At 40.8% G+C, this 19,585-nt stretch overlaps 4 protein-coding genes across 5 annotated transcripts; all 4 read right to left on the reverse strand.

Annotated features, from left to right (window-relative positions):
• Positions 1–717: 717 nt before the first annotated feature.
• Positions 718–6,069, reverse strand: LOC126397182 (5-hydroxytryptamine receptor 3C-like). Of its 2 annotated transcripts, XM_050055762.1 has the most exons (8): positions 5,665–6,069; positions 5,389–5,433; positions 4,853–4,959; positions 4,543–4,712; positions 4,246–4,406; positions 2,963–3,173; positions 2,013–2,222; positions 718–1,909 (listed from the first exon to the last, which is right to left on the reverse strand). In XM_050055762.1, the coding sequence occupies exons 1-8, from the start codon at positions 5,953–5,955 to the stop codon at positions 1,626–1,628; spliced, it is 1,479 nt and encodes a 492-aa protein (XP_049911719.1). In that variant the 5' UTR covers positions 5,956–6,069; the 3' UTR covers positions 718–1,625. The 2 variants fall into 2 exon arrangements, with proteins under 2 accessions (XP_049911719.1, XP_049911720.1); XM_050055763.1 differs by lacking the exon at positions 4,246–4,406.
• A 1,648-nt stretch (positions 6,070–7,717) lies between these two features.
• Positions 7,718–15,194, reverse strand: LOC126397183 (5-hydroxytryptamine receptor 3A-like). Its single transcript, XM_050055764.1, has 10 exons — positions 14,023–15,194; positions 13,815–13,869; positions 13,323–13,486; positions 12,995–13,039; positions 12,754–12,860; positions 12,109–12,278; positions 10,666–10,829; positions 10,212–10,422; positions 8,374–8,559; positions 7,718–8,223 (listed from the first exon to the last, which is right to left on the reverse strand). Exons 1-10 carry the CDS (start codon positions 14,047–14,049, stop codon positions 7,934–7,936), a joined length of 1,419 nt encoding a protein of 472 aa, XP_049911721.1. The 5' UTR covers positions 14,050–15,194; the 3' UTR covers positions 7,718–7,933.
• A 147-nt stretch (positions 15,195–15,341) lies between these two features.
• On the reverse strand, positions 15,342–16,242 carry LOC126397191 (receptor-transporting protein 3-like). The gene is made up of 2 exons (XM_050055779.1): positions 16,043–16,242; positions 15,342–15,691 (listed from the first exon to the last, which is right to left on the reverse strand). The coding sequence occupies exons 1-2, from the start codon at positions 16,189–16,191 to the stop codon at positions 15,361–15,363; spliced, it is 480 nt and encodes a 159-aa protein (XP_049911736.1). The 5' UTR covers positions 16,192–16,242; the 3' UTR covers positions 15,342–15,360.
• A 1,547-nt stretch (positions 16,243–17,789) lies between these two features.
• On the reverse strand, positions 17,790–19,156 carry LOC126397192 (receptor-transporting protein 3-like). The gene is made up of 2 exons (XM_050055780.1): positions 18,924–19,156; positions 17,790–18,411 (listed from the first exon to the last, which is right to left on the reverse strand). The coding sequence occupies exons 1-2, from the start codon at positions 19,064–19,066 to the stop codon at positions 18,081–18,083; spliced, it is 474 nt and encodes a 157-aa protein (XP_049911737.1). The 5' UTR covers positions 19,067–19,156; the 3' UTR covers positions 17,790–18,080.
• Between the last annotated feature and the right edge of the window lie 429 nt (positions 19,157–19,585).

Raw genomic sequence — 19,585 nt, forward strand, 5'->3', positions numbered from 1 at the left:
ACTGGCAATCATGTCCGCCTTGCACAAACCACATGTTTTGGACAACTGTGAAGTGACAGAATGTCCCAGCATCATGGTTCTTATATTGCCAGATTCCAGAGAGTCTCCCCTCTTCAGACATGGCAGAATATGTCATTTTCCAACTTGCTATGCTGAGATACATGTAAAAATGTAAGAATTTAGTAACATGGATTTGTTTGTTTCAGTAATATAAAAATTAATATAAAATACAGGCACATAGAAGGACATGAAATGATGGCAAATCTGGTTAGCCCAGATTGTCCTGGAAAAAAAACAAAACAAGATATAGCATGTGTATGTAGCCTTTATAATGACTGTGATATGAGCTTAAAAGTAAAGGCAGTAAAAATACCCCAAAACGCCTAGGGCCCATAGGGTTAAACTTCTGCTCTGCACTCATTTAGATAAACCTTTATTTAATTAGGCAAATCCTGTTGAGATAGAGATCTCATTTTCAAGAGGGACCTGAGTACATAAATAACAACATAAAACAACCTATTTAAAAAGTACAATACAGAACTATATATATATATATATATATAGATATACTTTTTGAATAATATTTAAAGATATTTTTATATTTGAATTATTTTTTTATTTTTTTATTTTGTATCGTATTTTATCATATTATAATGAGTCAGTTAAAACAAGTTAAGAACAGTATTTTGAGTAGATTCCTTAAATGACCCATTGGGACCAGAGTATCAAGCTTCAAAGTACACTGAAATTTGTTCCAGGTGTGTGGTGCCAAGAATCTAAGCTGGATGTAATCAGGTGTAAAGAGATAAAGAAACACACATGAGATGATATCCATAAAGACCATGGCAGCTTGTTTTATTATATTATTATTATTTCATTTCGTTACATATAATTATCAATATTAAATGCAAAGGAGGAACTACAGTTAATGGGTATAATATATTCTCATGTCTTAGTGCATTATACTACAGAGAATTACAGTCCCAATAACAACTGATCTTATAAGGTAGGAGAGTTTTTTCCACTCCTGTGGTAGACCCTCGTTAACTTATAATCATCAGTGTCATCAAGACTGTCTTCAGTTAAGATGGTTTTGGGAAACACCTCTTACCTTGATCAAAATCCAATTATGTTCTAAAATCACAAAACAATATTGCAATGAAGGATTTCTAATACACTCATTAATCATGAGCAAAAACTGTTTTTATTGTCAAATAAAAAAATATCCCAGGAAAAAAAGGGCAAATAGAAGAACTTGTAAGACGCATCTGTTTCGTGTACTGGAGACCTCCAGAGTAAAGTGATTACTGCGAGTCCAGTGGTCTGTTGAAGTATGCAAATATTTGCTGATTTACTGACAATGCCAGATAAGACTCAGCAGGACTGTTAACTCTTTCACATGTTTGTTCCTGAGTCCCAGTGTCCTTATAAAGAACTTTTAACAAAATCATTTTAAATTATAGAATATAACACAAAACAGGATGAATTGTGAAAAGGTGCAACATTATACTTTCAAATGCAAAAATTCAACCGACCCTCAACCTTCCTCTGAATGTGTGAAAGCATGTTAACAACTGATCATTCAGAAACTTGCCCCAAATATGGAAAAAAACCCAAACTTAAAATCATAATCCAGATGTGCTGTACGACTGCCACCACATGATGGTGATGGTAATGAAGCTGACTGATATGAAGAGGACGTAGAGGCCGAACAGCAGGCGGTCGATGATGAAACCCACCTGGATCCACTCCTCTGAGCTCTGGCTTCCAACCAGCTGCTGCTTCACCTGGAGGTGGATGGCCTGGAGGTCCCTGCCCAGGCTCCTCAGCTCCTGCAGGGCCTTGTCCCCATCCAGCGATCCCTTCTGTTCTGGAGCCCCCCTGTCCTCCACCACCAGAGAGGTCATTTCTGTTGTGGAGGAGATCAGGGAGGAGGTGATGGCGGCACATAATTGCATGAACAGTTTCACTTGTGTTAAACCACTTCCCAGGTCTTAGATACAACAATATACCTTGTGCGGCAGGATTTTGGATGACCGTGTCCTCTAGGTCTCCAGGCTTTGGAGGAAGCCACACCAGGCGGCCCAGGATGTGAATGACAAACACTCGGACCCAGCGAGGGACTGGAGAGTAGTGAGCGGAGCCACACAGCAGGTTGGTGATGACGATAGTCTCCAGTAGACTCGCCACCATCAGAGACAGACACAGACACAGGAACACATCTGGGAGAATAATGAATGCTTTTTATACAGGGCTGCTTCACAGACAAATGCAAGTTAAATCCAGGCAGAAAAATCCAAAAATCAAAGGCCTAAACCTTTAGACAAATGTTGACACTTGGAACTGGATGACATGGCGTATGCGCCAGCAAAGAATTGCTTGCTTTGGATTATCATTCATTCGGAATCGTGTTTCTGTCCTTCTGATGAGTCACTTGCCTTTTAGCTTTGTTTTGATTTCTACTACCGTGTGAGGGAAATATTTGCCTCTCTAGCTGCTAAAACCACTGTGTTGAACTTTGTGTACTTTTTTGGTGCTGGCCAGGTCAAACCCTGTTCTTTTTTGCTAAACCTAACCATGTGCGTTAGTTGTTGAAGGAAATAAAATGTCAATTTGCGATGTTGTACCGGCTTATTGCGATTATTTTGAAAGAGACTGTATATAATTTCTTGTGAAAATGGAAGTGTACTTTGAAAGAAGACAATGCATGTAACAGGCAGAACTTGACATGGCGTCCCGTAACGTCAACAGCCAACACACCCAGGGTACCTTGCATGTCGTACCTGGACTTGGAGTCCATGGCCAAACATTGATATGTGACGAGGTCGGAGTGAGAATTTGTGATGGTCAGGTTGGCCTTCAGTATGTTTTTACATCTACTTAATGACCATAATAACACTCATCATTCAGAATTGTTGGCTACTAGTGACCCTTGCATGAGTAGAAGGTAATGTCAACTGACTTATGAGAGGTATGGTGTTTCCAGTGACAGGCAGCATGTCGTTCATGATGAGCAGGAAGACGGTGTAGCCCAGGATGAGGGTCATCTTGAACAAGGACCTGTCGACGCTCTTGGGAGGCAGAAGGAAGCTGAAGAGGTCCACTGTGATGAGGAAGCAGCTGGGGATCAGCAGGTTCACCACGTACAGGGTGGCCCGGCGCCTCACTGACACCTGTAGCAGTGTTGACAGATATACAGCAGCTGGTAAACCTCAATGTTAGACTTGTACAGTGTAGCTGTGACTAACTGGTGATCTAATTGTATGATGTTTCTCCATTTTACACAGCCAATGAATGAAATGTGATTATTTGTCAGTTTACAAGTATTAATACAGGTCTAAGACGTTTGTCGTGTTTGAAATGCTTGGAAAAATATCTATTGCAAAAAGCTGCAAATGCCTACAGGTATTTGTCACAGCTCAAGTTTCTTAGGTTATGTTTTTTATGTCATTCATTCATGTTGTTTCCTGTTTTACTTTGAAACTCACATCTCCTCTCGTTTCAGATCACTTCACTTCCTGCCCCTGTGTGTTTTCCCTCCCTTCTGATGACTTCACCTGTGTCTGATTGGCTGTCCCACCCTGATTAGCCTCACCTGTGTCTCCTTATCCTTCCCCTCACCACAGTATTTAGTGTGTGTCTTGTTTCCTCTCAGTGCCAGTTCATCTTAGCTGCTTGTGTGTCTGGTGCTCCAGCCTTTTGTTTCCCCGTGTCCTTTTCTTGTTTTTTTTTTGGATTTAGCCTGTTGAGTGACTCTGCCTTTGCCTCATCCCTGTCCATCTATGTACTGAACCTACCTTTTGACCAGTAAAGACTGAGTTGTTTTACCCAAACTGTTTCAAGAATCGTGCACTTGAGTCCACTCTCACCACTGGATGAAGCCAGTTGCTGTCACAATAGAGTCAATAGTGCTGTCACAATAGAGTCAAAGGTTTTAACAGAGGGAATTTTAGATATCTCTTTTTATCACTGCATAAATCAGAAAATACTGCCAACAGCCATTTAAAAGATCAATTTTGGCTTCAGGAATAAAATGTCACTATAAATGACACATGACCAAAACCCCTCTGTAGAAACCTCTGAAATATAAATTAGAATTAAAATGGAAAGTTTGGTGTAAGTAAGTGCTGCTGCCCAAAAGACTTTCAAACCTGTTCTTCCTCCTGAATCTTCCTCTCACCTTTCCCATTGTATAAAAAAAAATAAAAGAGTACAATAAGGTTACAGTCTGCAGTATTTCCTTACAAAGAAGCGAATCTCGTGGTAATATTCATCACCAGCTGGTATTTCAGATATCTTCACTGCGATTCCAACCAGTTCCCACTCGCCCATAGTTGTCATCACTTCTTTGGAGTTTTTAAAAATGTCCTCTACAGTTGATGAGACGTTAAGTCGCAGATCTTTTACTGAAAGGAAAATATACTTTTGTGAGATTTAATCCATTTACAATTAATTACAAAAATGCCCACCTGCACCACTGACTTTACAACGAATGCAACAATCTGTATATCTCAAGTAAAATTAAGATTAAGTTCTGCTTACGGAGGTGTATGTAGGGGTTGAAGCTTAAACTGCAGTTCTGGATGTCAAATGGAAACGTGTAGATGTCGAGCCTGCAGGAGCTGATGACTTTGACAGGCTGTTTATCGATCACCAAGCCGTCATGAAACAGATAGCTGTATGGGACGAATGGAGCTGAGTTCTTCTCCATACTGCAGGATGAGAAAAGACATGGAAGCCAGTAAGGGACTGTTTGTTATGTATGAGGGGAGGTGGTGCAGGTCACAACCAAATCTAGGCTGAAAAATCAAAAGCTAAGGCTACACTTCTCTATAGAGGAGCTGGTACTTACAATTCATTGATGACCACGTCTGGTACCCAGAGCAGTTTCCTTGGAATTGTAATCCATGTAGAACCGCACTGTTCTGGGTCCCAGCGGACAAAGTTATTTCTCCATTCCTGCAACATGAATCAGACAGATTCAACAAATATGTACCTGACTACATACAGTATAACAGCTTTCAGGTGATGTTAGGATGTGACCAGCTGGTTACGCTTTGACATGTCCAGTGGTCCCATTTTCACAGAATTAAGGACCAGCAGTGTACATTTTTTATTTGCCAATTTAAGTTACACTACACTGTGATGATTTAATTTAATTTAATTTAATTTAATTTTATATTATTTAATTTAATATTATTTTATTTTATTTTATTGTTAATATTTACCTTATGTAGTAGCTTGTGTTCTTTTGCTGGTATAGAGCGTTATCTGCCTTAAAACTTATTCCAAACTTCTCCAAGTTTTTTTCTGATTCTCAAGCCTGAGAGGTAAATAATTTTATTATTGCTAATAAAATGAGAAGTTGATTGTAAAGGGAGTACTTACTAATTCCTGCCAAATAAACGTTTTCAGGACTTGGGCCTTCTCATCCTATAAATGAAACAACATTCAGTCGAATGCATTCCTTCACTACAAGCATTTTCTTTTATGGACAGGTGAAATTAGACTGTATAGAGACTCAAAAACATTAAATGTAATGAAATAGCCCTGTTGGCTAAGTTATTAGTCTGCAAATAAAAGTAGATTACACTCTTTACAATCAGACACAATCAAGCATGGCCTAATGGTGAATAAGTTATAGGTTAATGTAGTGTTCCTTACCACCCCCAAAATGCCAAACAGGGTGAAGTCGATGCTGACATTAGTGGGGTTGGACAAATCCATGACAGGTCGAATGGAGCTCAGTTTGAAGACCGGTTGGAGAGCCTCCAGCAGGGAGGGCGGGTCTGGTCGAGAGCAGTTCAGCATGATGGAACTGCACGGAACTATGGAGGACAAACGAAATGTACAGTTGATGTACATCGGCTGCAACAAACAGCAAGTAAAGGTATTCCCCAAAAGTATGAACTTCAAAAACTGAAGATTGTAAAGTAATTTGCACAAAGTCTGCATTCTTATTTAGCATAAGAGAGGCAAAACATGTAATGATGGTGAGTCAGCGTGGTTTGGTGGTGAGACTTTTTTCGGTTATTTCAGTGACACATTTTGTGGGAGGAGATTTTTTGGCCTGTGGCAAAACCTCTCAGATGAACCCCTAATCTCAATGTCTTCCTAGTGGCCTGAAGGACACTCACAAATTTAACTGACTACAAGTGCTGTGTGTCATCCTGCATTTAGCATTAAAGCAGCAGGAAGTGTGGATTAGTCACCAACACAATGCCAGACGGACTCCAGACTGAAGAGTGTGCAAAGGTCTCAAATAATCAGTGACACAGATGTCACACCTCTGCCATATCACAGCGGGACAAACCAAACCCACACAAACTTTAACCCTTTTAACAGGTGTTAAAATCTGTGAGGCTGAGGCTGGACTTTGCGACTAAGAATCTGAAACGTGTACTCTGGAGAGACGTCTACTGATAACATGAGTATCAACGTTCAGTAAGTATAAACTTCCTCTCTTGATTACACACAGTGGCTTTAGTTTGCTAAACCATTACAATGCCTTTTGACTTCCTTCATATATTTTGATACTGGAAAGACTGACTTGAATAATAACTGTGAAATAATTAGCTCTTGGAAATCAGTGTCTATTACTGTTTAATACAGTAGAAGCTGTACTTACCATGCATGAGCACAGAGATGAAGATGAATAGAACCTTAGAAGGCTTGACTTTCAGCGGGCAGCACTAAAAACATTAACATTGGGTCAAAAGCGGTTGTTAGTTTGAGTGGTGTGCTGGCTGTTAGGGCTGTCCTGTAAAGTTTTCTACACATATTTTAGATGGCAACTACAGACATGATCTAGAGAACTGGAATTAAAAAAAAAAAATCTCTATATTTTTTTTTTGTTTTAATATAAGTGCACTTTAAGACAAGCATCTTGACTTCATTGAAATTGTGGTATGCCTGCAAAGCCCTGAATCCCACAAAGTCCCAACAGTAGAAAAGCATAAGATATCAAAAAGTAGAAGGACTTCTTTAAATTTAAGACCCAAAAGGGAAAGTGTGAATGCTTAAATTAGTGCGAATTTGCAGATTTTTGTTTCGCAGATCTTATAAATATGATCACATGGAGACAGAGATGCTGTTTAGGTAAATTATGTTACCCTTCTGCTTACATCCTGGTGAGTTCTGCATATCCAGATGCAAGATATTTACTTGAAACTAACTAGAAAAGAAACAAGAAAAAAAAAGTTTGGATACAAGATACAATACATGGAGGTGTATGTTGGGCTAGGGACATCTTAATACAACATAATTCAGTGATTTTGCTTCGCTGTGGCTCAGAGCCCTAACTTCAACTCCACCCCAAACCTTTCCGATGACTGTGAGCCAAGTCTTAAAGCCCAACATCACTGCTTGAGCTCACTAATCCCTGCAGCACTGTTGTCCACATACTTTTGGCCATGTAGTGTACCCTTTTTTTTATTTGTGGAACGAATGACTTGCTCACTCTGTGTGAGTGTACATACATGGTTTTTATGGCTGGTATTTAGTAACTTATTTGATAATTGGAGTGTTTTGGTTTGTGTAATAAAAATGAAAAATAGAATATAGGGTTCAAAAACTGGCATTAACATGAATGAATAGATAGGAAAACAATTGGAACATGATTATTATGTCTGAAATGAATGTCAATCGAAAACTGAATGTATTTTTCTTAAGTAATTTTATTTTGTATACATGATTTTCTCCATTTTAAAGCGGCACAGTGTAACACAAAAGGCTTAGAACTACATATAATTAATGTAATAGTGTTAGATTAATGATGATTGTTATTATTAACAATAGCACAATAACTTGAGAGTATGTATAAATGTCTTGGCTCCAAGCAAAACAACAGCATTATCATCTATTGATTAAAATTCAACACACGTTTGAGTCTCTAACTACATAAATGGAGCCCTGTAAAACAGACAGCCGTTGTCTACTGATTGTATGACTTCACCCAGATAATGATGATGGTTATGAAGCTGACTGATATGAAGAGGATGTAGAGGCCGAACAGCAGGCGGTCTATGATGAAACCCACCTGGATCCACTCCTCTGAGCTGTGGCTTCGAACCAGCTGCTTCTCCACCTGGAGGCGGATGGCCTGGAGGTCCCTGCCCAGGATCCTCAGCTCCTGAACCGCACTGTCCTCCACCGCTGGCCCCTTCTCCAACGGAAGTGCGTCATCAGCTTTTCGCTGTGCCACCACAGCGCTGGGTTTCCTGTCTAGTTTTTGCAAGAGAGAAAATTATCATTTCATTCACTCCATCAATGTGGTGTGTTAACAATGTTGATCCACCTGATTTACTCTGATCTGTACATTCAGTCATTGCATATATTCGGACATTTCTAGATTTCTTTTGTGAATGTAACCACCTGAATCTTTTGGTCCTTTACTCTTCCAAGTCAGGCAAACGAGACGGCCCAGAATTTGCAGAACAAACACTTGGATCCAGCGAGGGGCGGGAGGGAAGTCATCCGCGCCATACAGCAGGTTGGTGATGAGGATAGTCTCCAGTAGGCTGGCCACCATCAGAGCCAAGCAGATGGAGAAGAACACATCTGGCAGAGAGACAGGGCAATGGGTGTTTTGGGTGGACAGTTGCCAGTGAGGGTCAAAAATGAAAACTTTCATTTGCCCACAGTATCTGTATATGAAATGAGGCACAGAAATCAAAATTGTAGCTAATTCTAAGACTATCTGCACCAAATACCCATGTGCATAAGATCTTTGGAAGCGTGACTTTTCCTCCAATGAAAACCTGTAAGATCTTTAATTATGATGGCAACAGCTCGCTAGGGACCACAGACCCACATGTCCCTACAGGCTGACATTAACTGAACATGTGAAATGATTGAGTGATGATGGCATTTCAGCATAACAGCAGTTTGTTTAAGCACAATAGTGTCAAGAGAGAGCTCTTGCTTTTAATCAGAACCAAGAGACGTGATCACATCGCTCCAGTTTTAGCATCTTCACGCTGGCTCCCAACATGTTGCAGAATAGATTTTAAGATTTTACTGATTACATTGAAGGCTCTTCATGGTCTCTGTGTTAGCAGTATCTCCGACCTCATGATGTCGTACATGCTAGTGCTGTGTCGTTCGCGAACGAATCGTTCAAAAGAACGAATCTGTTGAGTGAACGTACTGAATTGAATCACTTCTGGAACCGATTCGTTCATTTCTCAGTTAAGTTGAGCTCAGAAGTGAGCGTGCAGGCTAGGAGTGGAACTCAAGTCCAAGGCAGCCAGGGTGCAGGGAGGGACTGCCTACCGCGTGACGAATCACTCGGTGAACGACGTAACCCCGATCCCTCAGTGATTCAAATCATTTCTTCTCAGCCATACACTTTCATAGGGACCGTTTTCTCCAAGCTAATGTAGCCAGGAGTCAAGCCACATGAACACAATCACACACCTCCCCATTGTTTTAACAAACTTAGTTTCCAGATAAACAAACTTAACACGTTAGGCTGGCCAGTGATGAGACTCACCAGTGCAGGGCAGACGCAGCAGCAGCTCAGCCGTGTATCAGTTCAGTGAGTCGGACTACGCAGTACACAGTCAGGGCTCCTCCCACCAAGCACTGAACGATTCGGTGAACGAATCTTTTGAACAAATCTTTTTAATGAACTGATTCTAGTGATTCAGTAACATCTAAAGAATTGCTTTGCCCACCACTAGTACACGCCAGGACATACCTTGAGGTCCTCAGGAAGGAGGTCTTTTGTTTGTTCCAGAGGCCTGGCTGAAAACTAAAGGGGACAGAGCATTTGCTGTCAGGGTCCCGAGGCTCGGGAATAGTCTGCCCAAGAAAATGAGGTCAGCCGGGTCAGTGGTCTCTTTTAAGTCGCTTCTTAAAACATACTTTTATCGGAGAGCCTTTCCTGATTTTACTTGAGTCTTATTTCCTGTGTTTTTATCAGTTCTTTTAAAAGTTGTTTTCATGTCTTGTCTGTTTTAATAATTGACATGTAAAGCACTTTGTAACTCTGTTTTGAAAAGCGCTTTATAAATCAAGATTATCAGTACATCATTCTTTACACTTTGGACCACCCAATACATGGCAGTTAACGCTCCTCGCACAGCAGCTCATGTGCGTCAAAAGATGCTTCTCAATAACAACTAGAGCAACAGCAGAACAAAACAAACACATTTAAAAGCAAGTTACAAGTGACAGGTTTTAGTTTTCAGAGGCTGAATAACACTGACTCATGAGAGGTATGGTGTTTCCGGTGATAGGCAGCAGGTCGGTCATGATGAGCAGGAAGACGGTGTAGCCCAGGATGAGGGTCATCTTGAAGGAGGAACGGTCCACACTGTGGGGAGGCAGCAGGAAGCTGAAGAGGTCCACTGTGATGAGGAAGCAGCTGGGGATCAGGAGGTTCACCACATACAGGGTAGCACGGCGCCTCACTCTGATCTGCAGAGGGAAGAAACAAAACACTGTGTCGATACCTTTTCTGTGCACATACTGTTGTCATAACAGCCACCCACTTAATGTCGTTGACGAATACACGTCAAACGTTTCAGGCAGAATTATTTAGTAAAGTAAGAAGTTTCACAACATAGGTTTTCTTTCCTTCAACCACACTGTTATAATCTTAGAGCGAAATGAAAAATAGTGTCCACTTTGTGCGCTTTACAGACTTTAAAATCAACCTACATGAAATGCAAGCTCGTCGACGTAAGAGCCATCATCATGTCCTTGGTTTTGTTTGTGGGCAGTAATTTCCAGCAGCTCCCACTCCCCCATGGTGGTCATCACATTCTTGGAGTGCTCTGTGATGTGATCTGCAGCCTTCCCCAGCTTAATCTTTATGTCCATTGCTGGGGAGAGAAAAACAGAGAAATGCATTATCCTGTTAAGTCACATTACATGTCCACATTACAGGAATTCATAGTTTCAAAAAATTGGTATGGATTATATATGTTTTATTCATGTTTCTTGTCTGTCTCTGGCTAATCATGGAAGTATTATAGATATTCATCCCTTCCACATATTCATAACCATCCCAACTCTGAGGTCAAGTTCCAAGGCCAATCCATTTTCATTAACTCTAATGCAGCAGATTTTTTGTCATGGTGCATCAACAATAAAATATTCCCCAGAAACACAGGAAATGTAAGATAACACACATCACACAAAACTTTTGGTAACTCCACAACAAACACAATTTATGTAAGGTCCAATGTGTAAAATTTAGGGGTATATAGTGGCACAAATGGAATACAATACCATAAGTATGCTTTCATTTATATATAATCACCTGACAATGAGAATATTCGTGTTTTCTTTACCTTAGAATCAGCCATTAAAATTAACAAAGAGGGCGGGTCCTCGTCCAGAGAAGGAAGAAGGGACAAACCAAACACTGGCTCTAGATAGGGCCATTTGTGTTTTCATGTCAGCCACCGTAGTTAGCAGCAACTTCACGACAAACACTAGAAAAAACATGAAACCTGTATTCTGTGTTTTTTTACTGTTTTAAATCACTGGGTCCGTTACATTTGGAGAGGAGGAGGAGACCTCTGCGGGTAATTCGGTTCTCCATAAAAAAAAAACTCTTTAACCGTGAACACTGAAGAAAATCTAGCTGGGAGAAGTTTCAGCTGGTTGCAATCTGCAATCCTCACCACTAGATGTCACTAAATCCCCTAAAATCTTACACACTGTTCCTTTATTCATTCATTCATTTTCCGTAAACGCCTGTCCTTTTGGGGGTCGCGAGGGGCTGGAGCCTATCCCAGCTGACATAGGGCAAGAGGCGGGGTACACCCTGGACAGGTCGCCAGACTATCACAGGCCTGACACATAGAGACAGACAACCATTCACACTCACATTTACACCAACGGCCAATTTAGAGTCAAAAATTAACCTGCATGTCTTTGGACTGTGGGAGGAAGCCGGACTTCTTACTCACGTACTGTGAGGGTACAATGCTAACCACTGCACCACCGTGCCACATCCAAACATGTCAACATGCATCAATGCTTACATAAGGGACAAAGATTACTTTATGTCTCTTACATTTACATCTCTTGGACACTTTTGTCCAAACCAGCATACAGAAGTCTTTAAATGACACATTTGGTGAAGTGTCTTACCGAAGTGGATGTAGGAGTTGAAAGTCAAAGTGCAGTTCTGTATATCGAAGGGGAACGTGTAGATATCGAGGTTACAGGAGCTGACGACTTTGACCGGTTGAGCATCGTGCACCCTACCGTCGCTATACAGGTACACATATGGGACAAACGGGGCTGTGTTTTCATCCATACTGCAAGACAGGAACAAGCATCAAGAGTGATGAGTGAAATGTAAAATTAGAGCGTGGCACCTTTAATTTCAGAATTTAGATGAGTCACCTCTTTATAAGCGTCATTACATCCCAAAAAACAAAAATAGCAACAACAATCTGGTCTTTCAAACAAGTACTGCCTGTTAAGCCAAAACCTGACAACAAATTAATGAGTCATGCCGTTGGTAGGCTTTTTCCGTCATTACAACAAATAGACACTGCGGTTGTCTTTGATTCAATCCCACGTACACTGCCCTGTTGCCCAAATACTCACTAGAGCACTAATGTATATGAATCCACAGCTAAAAATGCCCTATTAACTCCTGTTAGAGTAACATTTGGAAAAAAATACAGTGCCCAGCCGTTTTAGGAAATTATTTACTTTTGGAAAAATAGAAGAGAAACTTTGTGTGTTTGACATGCTTTGTATAAACAGCATAAACAGTGGACTCACAATTCATTGATCACAATATCTGGCACCCAAAACTTTTTTCTTGGGAGAGTAATCCTGTCGTTGCCACACTGGCTTGGGTCCCAGCTGACAAACTCGTTCATCCACCACTAAAACAATACAACTGGTGTCAGTGCACAGAGCCGGTATGGTATAAGTAATAGTCACATCATCACAGACATAATCCCACAGTTGTCCCTACATGACTGACTGAGAAATAAAGATGGATGATTGCAGTACATACATAATGTAGCCAAAGGTATGTGTTCAAGAGTTGAGCCTTTTCATCCTGGAAGACAAGAAGAGCTGCTTTAAGGCACAGAAACAGAGACAGTGTTTTCTGATGTGTTGTTTGGGGACCATACAGATCCTAAAGGAAATCTGAGTGGAGCCCAGAAACACAATGAAGTGGTTTGATTCAGGTTGGTTGGAAATGAGAGTAAGAAATGACATGATTTGGCATCTGAAGAGTTTCATCCTAAGGAGGTGCCACATACTCGTCCAAAATACCTTTACACACTCAGTACACTGTATAACACTACTTATCTTATCTACTGAGAGCTGAAACGTACCACTCCCAGTATCCCATACAGGGTGAAATATGTCATGACAGTGGTACGGGTTGTCATGTTCATGACTGGTCGTATGGCGCTCAGGTTAAAGATCGGAGTCAGAGCTTCCAGCAGGGCTGGTTGGTTTGGCTGAGAGCAGTTCACCTGTCTGGCACTGCCTGCAGCTGAGGAGAAGATTAGAAAATTAAAACTTCCACCCTAAACATTTGGCTTATTTCCAACGATACAGCAGACTATAACTAACGAAAGGGATTAAAAACTAAGGGAACTCTCTCAGCTTTAGTTCCCTGTAATCATTGGGATTTTGATTAGCTTATTTCCCTATTAACGCACAATATAGAGAATTAAATCCTCCTGTATCTGGCTAATCATATTAGACATGCATTTCCCTGCACTTTTCATTCTGTGCAACTTTTTGGTTATATTTTGGGGGGAAAAACATTTGATATAAGCATGCCTTATACTCAATGTTGTGCACACCAAGAAGCCTACCTGGTATAAGAATGAGAAACACGACCATTGTGAGCCTGACTGACGGAGGGAGACACTAGAATAAGATAACAAATATATTTAGGCAACAACAACAACAATAAAACCACAAATCAGTCACAGAGAAGATTAATTAATACTGACGCAGTATTTAGCCTTGGAAATAAGACTTCATTACATCCAGAATATGCTCCTGAAGATGATACTTTACCTTCAGTGTAGTATCCTTGGGTGCCATGATGTCAATCTTTCTACAGTTGTGAGACGGAAGCAGTTTCTTCAGTACCACTGGAAAGCACACAGAATAACTATTATACTGAATTACATTATTTGCTTTTAGTTGCCAGTTGTATAAACAGGTGAGTTATCTATCCAAAAATAACCACTTCAAGACAGCAGAGGCATACCCACCACTCACCCGACAAACTCACTCTCGCAAGACTAAATTCAGCCCTCGTGGCCGAGATATACAAAGTGCCACTGTAAACCAAGCGTGATGTGGACAACCCCTCTGCAAATGATGTGGAAAATGGAAAACTCTGCAAAGCAGCTACTTTCCCTGCAGGTGGTTTCATACAAAACGAGGACAAACCACATGTGATGTATTGTCCCGCAGTGTGTGACTGGCAGACGGTGGAAACTGACCACACCGGCATCGGCGTCACACCATTTGGTCAGATGCAAATACGCAGTGGATGGCCTGTGAGAGACAAGTGTCCTCTGGTGTCACCCCAAACCTCCTGCCAGCCAATGTTTTTTCATTAATATGCCCGTGTTCAAAGAAGAACTCACATTAAAACAAAAGTGGTGCTATACATGCCCTAAATAAGACAAACCCATCTCCATCATGGTTTTCTGGTTTTGTAAAACAGTGTCAATCTATAACAAATTATAAACTTATTCTACATAAACTATTTAAAAAACTATAATTTACCAATAAAAACTATCAAGTTAAACTAATAATTTCCTATTTGTTTTGTAGATTTGTCTTGTACAGATATGTAATGACGATTGCTGTGTAATATATATATATACCTAAAACTGTGTGTGTGTGTGTGTGTGTGTGTGTGTGTGTGTGTGTGTGGATGCTTCATGACTTGTAACCAGGGCATAATAGGACCCCATTGTCACTACCTTACACCACTGATTTAATAATTAATATTGTGTTGTTTACAGATCAGTTTACCTTAGTGACTCATTTACTCATACTTAAGTGTCAAAATTCATTGTCAGGGCCTTCATCCTATCATTAAATACCACATTTACATACCACACTACAAATCATACATACATTTCGATTATTGTTTGTATATGCTTTATTTAGATGGCTTGCTTCATGCGTTGGAGCAGAAAGTCAGTTGACTGCCAACAAGAATTAATTTGAAAGCTTACATGTTCTTAAATATATGAATATGATAGACGGCACAATATAACGAAACCGAATGACAGGAAGGCAAATCTTACACGGTTTGCTTCTATTATTTGCTTATATATTGCTATTTTTTTAAATTAAGAAAAAGGTTGGTGTACAAGGAATGCAAACACAAGCTCATTCCTTTGTACAGATGCCTTGAATGCAGCCCTCGCAGTGAGCAGGCTCGTGTGGACTTTTGACATCCAGGCCGAGAAACTTCTTGTGTGGTTTGCCCAGGTCCTCATGGTAGCATTTTATTCTTATCTTCTCCACCAGATTCTCCATGAGGATGTTGATGTTCTCGGAGGTGATGCTGGGCCGCTCCATCGGAGCTTCGCTGCACATCTTGCAGTTTTGACGGAAGGGCCGGACCTTGACAACGCCCTGGCCGTATGTCAGGCGCATGTGGAAGACCACCATCACCCGGTTGGAAGGCCACTCTCTTCTGCACTTGCTGCATTTGAACCTTGAAATGGATGAGGACCCAGGTTATAAAAAAGTCTCAACTGGCCCTTGAATGACATGACTGCCATTCAAGTGTTGAAAACCTCTGATCCTATCAGTATCACTCTAACTCTAAAATAACCAAGCTTTTATCACACTGCACCTTAACCTACTGTGCATTTATTTCCTTTACCCTAACCTGACCCTTATGGTCGCTCTAAACATTGTGGGGACCAGTTTTCGTCCACATAACCTAAGTAATATAATTAGTTATAGATGCACCTACACACAGACTTAAATAAACCGAACACATCCTCTAAACTATAACTTATACTGAATGTTTACCACACTATACAAAACCCAGCACACTGACCTTGCACCTGTGTTCCTGATGTACTGCTGCCAGCCCATGTTTGGGCTGTTAGGCACAAGATTTTGATCAAACTCCAGACGCCAGGTGTCTCCTTCTTTGAGATCATTTGCGTTCGCCTGGAAGATACGCGTCCACTCCGAGTCTGCCATCCTGTTAGTGCAGTGGTGCTAGTGGCAAATGACAAGACAAAACAAGGACAGCTGATTCATACAGTGCACAGTCAGCTGACTTTGCTGATAGCGACTTTGGGGAAAGTGAAACTTATCTGGTGTCCTTAGGTTTCGGATGTGGTTTTGTGTCATGAATGCAATGTTGGATAACAAGTTTGTTTGATGGGGCAAATGTTGAGCATATAAAGACAGTGTTCAGTAGACTGCTGGATTGTTTATTTATACACGGAAATGAGCAGAAGGAAAAGCCTGTGTGTGTTTGGGTGGTTTGGGTGCCTTAGGGTTATCACTGGATGTGTGGAAAGTGTGGATTAACCTCTTACCACTCCTGTAAAACTCAACTAAAACACCTATCCAAGGCATAATTGAAGTAAATTAAAAGCTTTGCTTGTTTCAATTTCAGTACATGTACTTGCATGGTCTAATTTGATAGGCAACACTTTTCCGTTACAGTCAGAATCACTGTAAGTGCTATTGTCATTGAGTAATAGAAGTCTGAACACACTGAGGTACAGTTGTTTTTAATGTTATTTTAGCTATTGTCATGACTGTCTGCCCTGCATCTCTCTCTCTGGCTCTGTCTCGCTTTGTCTCTCTTTATGTCTCATTTTGTCATATGGATTACTGTAAATTTATTATGTCGATCTGTTCTGTACACTGTCGCCTCACAGCAAGAGGGTTCCTGGTTCGATCCTGGGTGTGGGAGCCCTTCTGTGGGGGGTTTGCATGTTCTTCCTGTGTCAGCATGGGTTTTCTCAGCGTACTCCGGCTTCCTCCCACAGTCCAAAGACATGCAGGTTAATTGGTGATTCTGAATTGTCCGTAGGTGTGAATGTGAGCGTGAATGGTTGTCTGTCTCTATGTGTCAGCCCTGTGATAGTCTGGCGACCTGTCCAGGGTGTACCCTGCCTCTCGCCCGATGTCAGCTGGGATAGGCTCCAGCCCCCCCCGTGACCCACAACAGGATAAGTGGTTAGAAAATGGATGGATGGATGTTCTGTATGCACGTAATCTATTGCACGTGTGTCCGTCCTGGAAGTTGCTCCTTCTGACAATAACTGGGACTTATTAACTGGATAACAATATCACAAAAAGGAGGTTTTGTTTAGGCACTTTCCAAAACAAAAAAGGTTGAAACAATGCACTGGTGCAGGAAAAACAGATCAACAAAGACTGACATGTCTATGTGGGACCTTACTGTATATAAAAACTCTTTTAGAAAATCTAAATTAATAAGAAAAATGTCAGATCTATTGAAAAATAAACTGCACAAGGTTGATTGAAATATGATCGCTGCCTTTATGTGTTTCATAAAAACTTCAGAGAACTCACTAGTGATGGACTGGAAGAGAAAGTTTTCCTGTTATACTCACGCAACACTGCCACCTGCTGGTGTTATGCTGCCTCGTCTTCTATGCATGTATTTATGTATGCACAATATCTCTTTTTTTCAATTCTTACCTGAAAATGTCCAAATATTATTTCTAATATAGACGTATCCTACTGTTTACAGATCTGTTTACCTTAGTGACTCCTTGAGATATATAATAAATAAATCACACAGAAAATACCCACACTGCATATCACACATAAGTTTACTTTATTGCTAATACAAGCTTTTTTTCTTAATCTTTTACAATGTTAAGTCAAGTGAAGGCTGATTTAATGCTTTTAGCAGACAACAATATTTTTTAAAAAACAGACAGCGAGAGGAAACTCATAAGAATAAATGAGAGCTCCCATTGGCTTGGCTATAATATAAAAATGATAGATGCAATACAGTGTAACAGAGTGACAGGAGTCTCACATAACCGATGCTTTTCTAATATGATCCCAGGCATAAAACATCATTAGAGAAGAGCAAAAGCTCAACGCTTTGGGCAGATGCCTTGCATACAGGCCTCACAGTGAGAGGGCTCGTGGGGACTGGTGGTGTCGAAGCTTCTGAAAGGCCTGTTCTTTCTGCCCAGGTCCTCATGGTAGCATTTTATTCTTATCTTCTCCAACACATTCTTCATGAGGGTTCTGATGTTGTCGGAGGCGATGCTGGGCTCCTCCATTGGGGCGTCGGTGCACATCTTGCACTTCTGACGGGTGGGCCTCACCTTGACGACACCCTGCCCGTACGCCAGGCGCATGTGGCAGACCACCCTCACCATGTTGGAAGACCAGCCTCTTCCACACTTGGAGCATCTGAACCTTGAAAATGACAGAGGTCCTTTAACAGAATGGCACCCAACCAAAGTAACACTGAAAACTTTTTAGTTGCTTGAAAGCAGTGATGCTTTGGAACAACAAATAATATAATTAGATTTAAATATCACTTGGCTGCCCCAAATTGTTGACAATCTGGCTTTATAATGTTGTAAGACTACAGGCAGTGCAGATGGTAACATAGGAGGAAGAAAGCCATTTGATGTCACCTCCTTCCTGTTTACGTAATTCAACCGAAATCTTTGTTTCCCAATCAAATGAGATCAAGTCTACATTACTTCTTCGATCAGTATAACTCTATAACCCAGATTTCTGTTATACTGAACTTGGCATTAATTTAGAGTATCCTGACCCTTATCCCAATGCCAACCTTAAGCCGGAACACCTGTATAATGTTTGCACAAAGACATAGACATACACACAAATCTTAATAAACCTAATGCACCCACTATACTATCCTGAATATTAACCAAACATACATCATACTACTCACTGACCTTCCACCTGTGCTCACGATACACTTCTTCCAGCCCGGTTTTTGGTGGTTATGCAGAAGACCTTCATCAAACTCCAGACGCCAGTTGTCTCCTTTCTTGAAATTCTCTGCTGTAATCTCGAAGAGACGTGTCCACTCGGCCATCCTGTCAGTGCCAGTGATGCTGGTGGCTGAGGAAGAAGCAAAACACTGGCAGGAGATCAGCACAGTACACAAACAACCTGCGAGAATGACTCATCCTGTTTGGGTTGAGAGACTGTAACTCCTCCAATAGAGAGTTCAGAGGAAATGAAACCTACAGGTGGAAACCTGTTTTCCTTAAGTTTTGGTTTTGATTGGGCAAATGCAAGGCTTTTGAAAGGACAATGGTAACTATTGACTGCCTAACTGCTGGGTAGCAAAGAAATAAAGAGAAGGAAAAGCCCATGTATTGAAGTGTAACTTGTGTGCCTGAGTAGTTAGGATGCCTTGTGATTGTTATCCACTGGAGGTCAACTGAAAGTTAACTTTTTATTTACTAATATATCAGTCACACAAATAAGAAGTGTGATTAGTAAGTAAGAAGTGAAATATACTCTCTGCCTTAATGTGTTTCACAAGAACTTCAAAGCACTCACAGTGAAGGACTGCAACAGAAATGAAACTGAAAAGTTTTCCCATTGT

This window comes from Epinephelus moara, chromosome 10 (genome assembly GCF_006386435.1).
Source record: "Epinephelus moara isolate mb chromosome 10, YSFRI_EMoa_1.0, whole genome shotgun sequence".
Lineage (NCBI taxonomy): Eukaryota > Metazoa > Chordata > Actinopteri > Perciformes > Serranidae > Epinephelus > Epinephelus moara.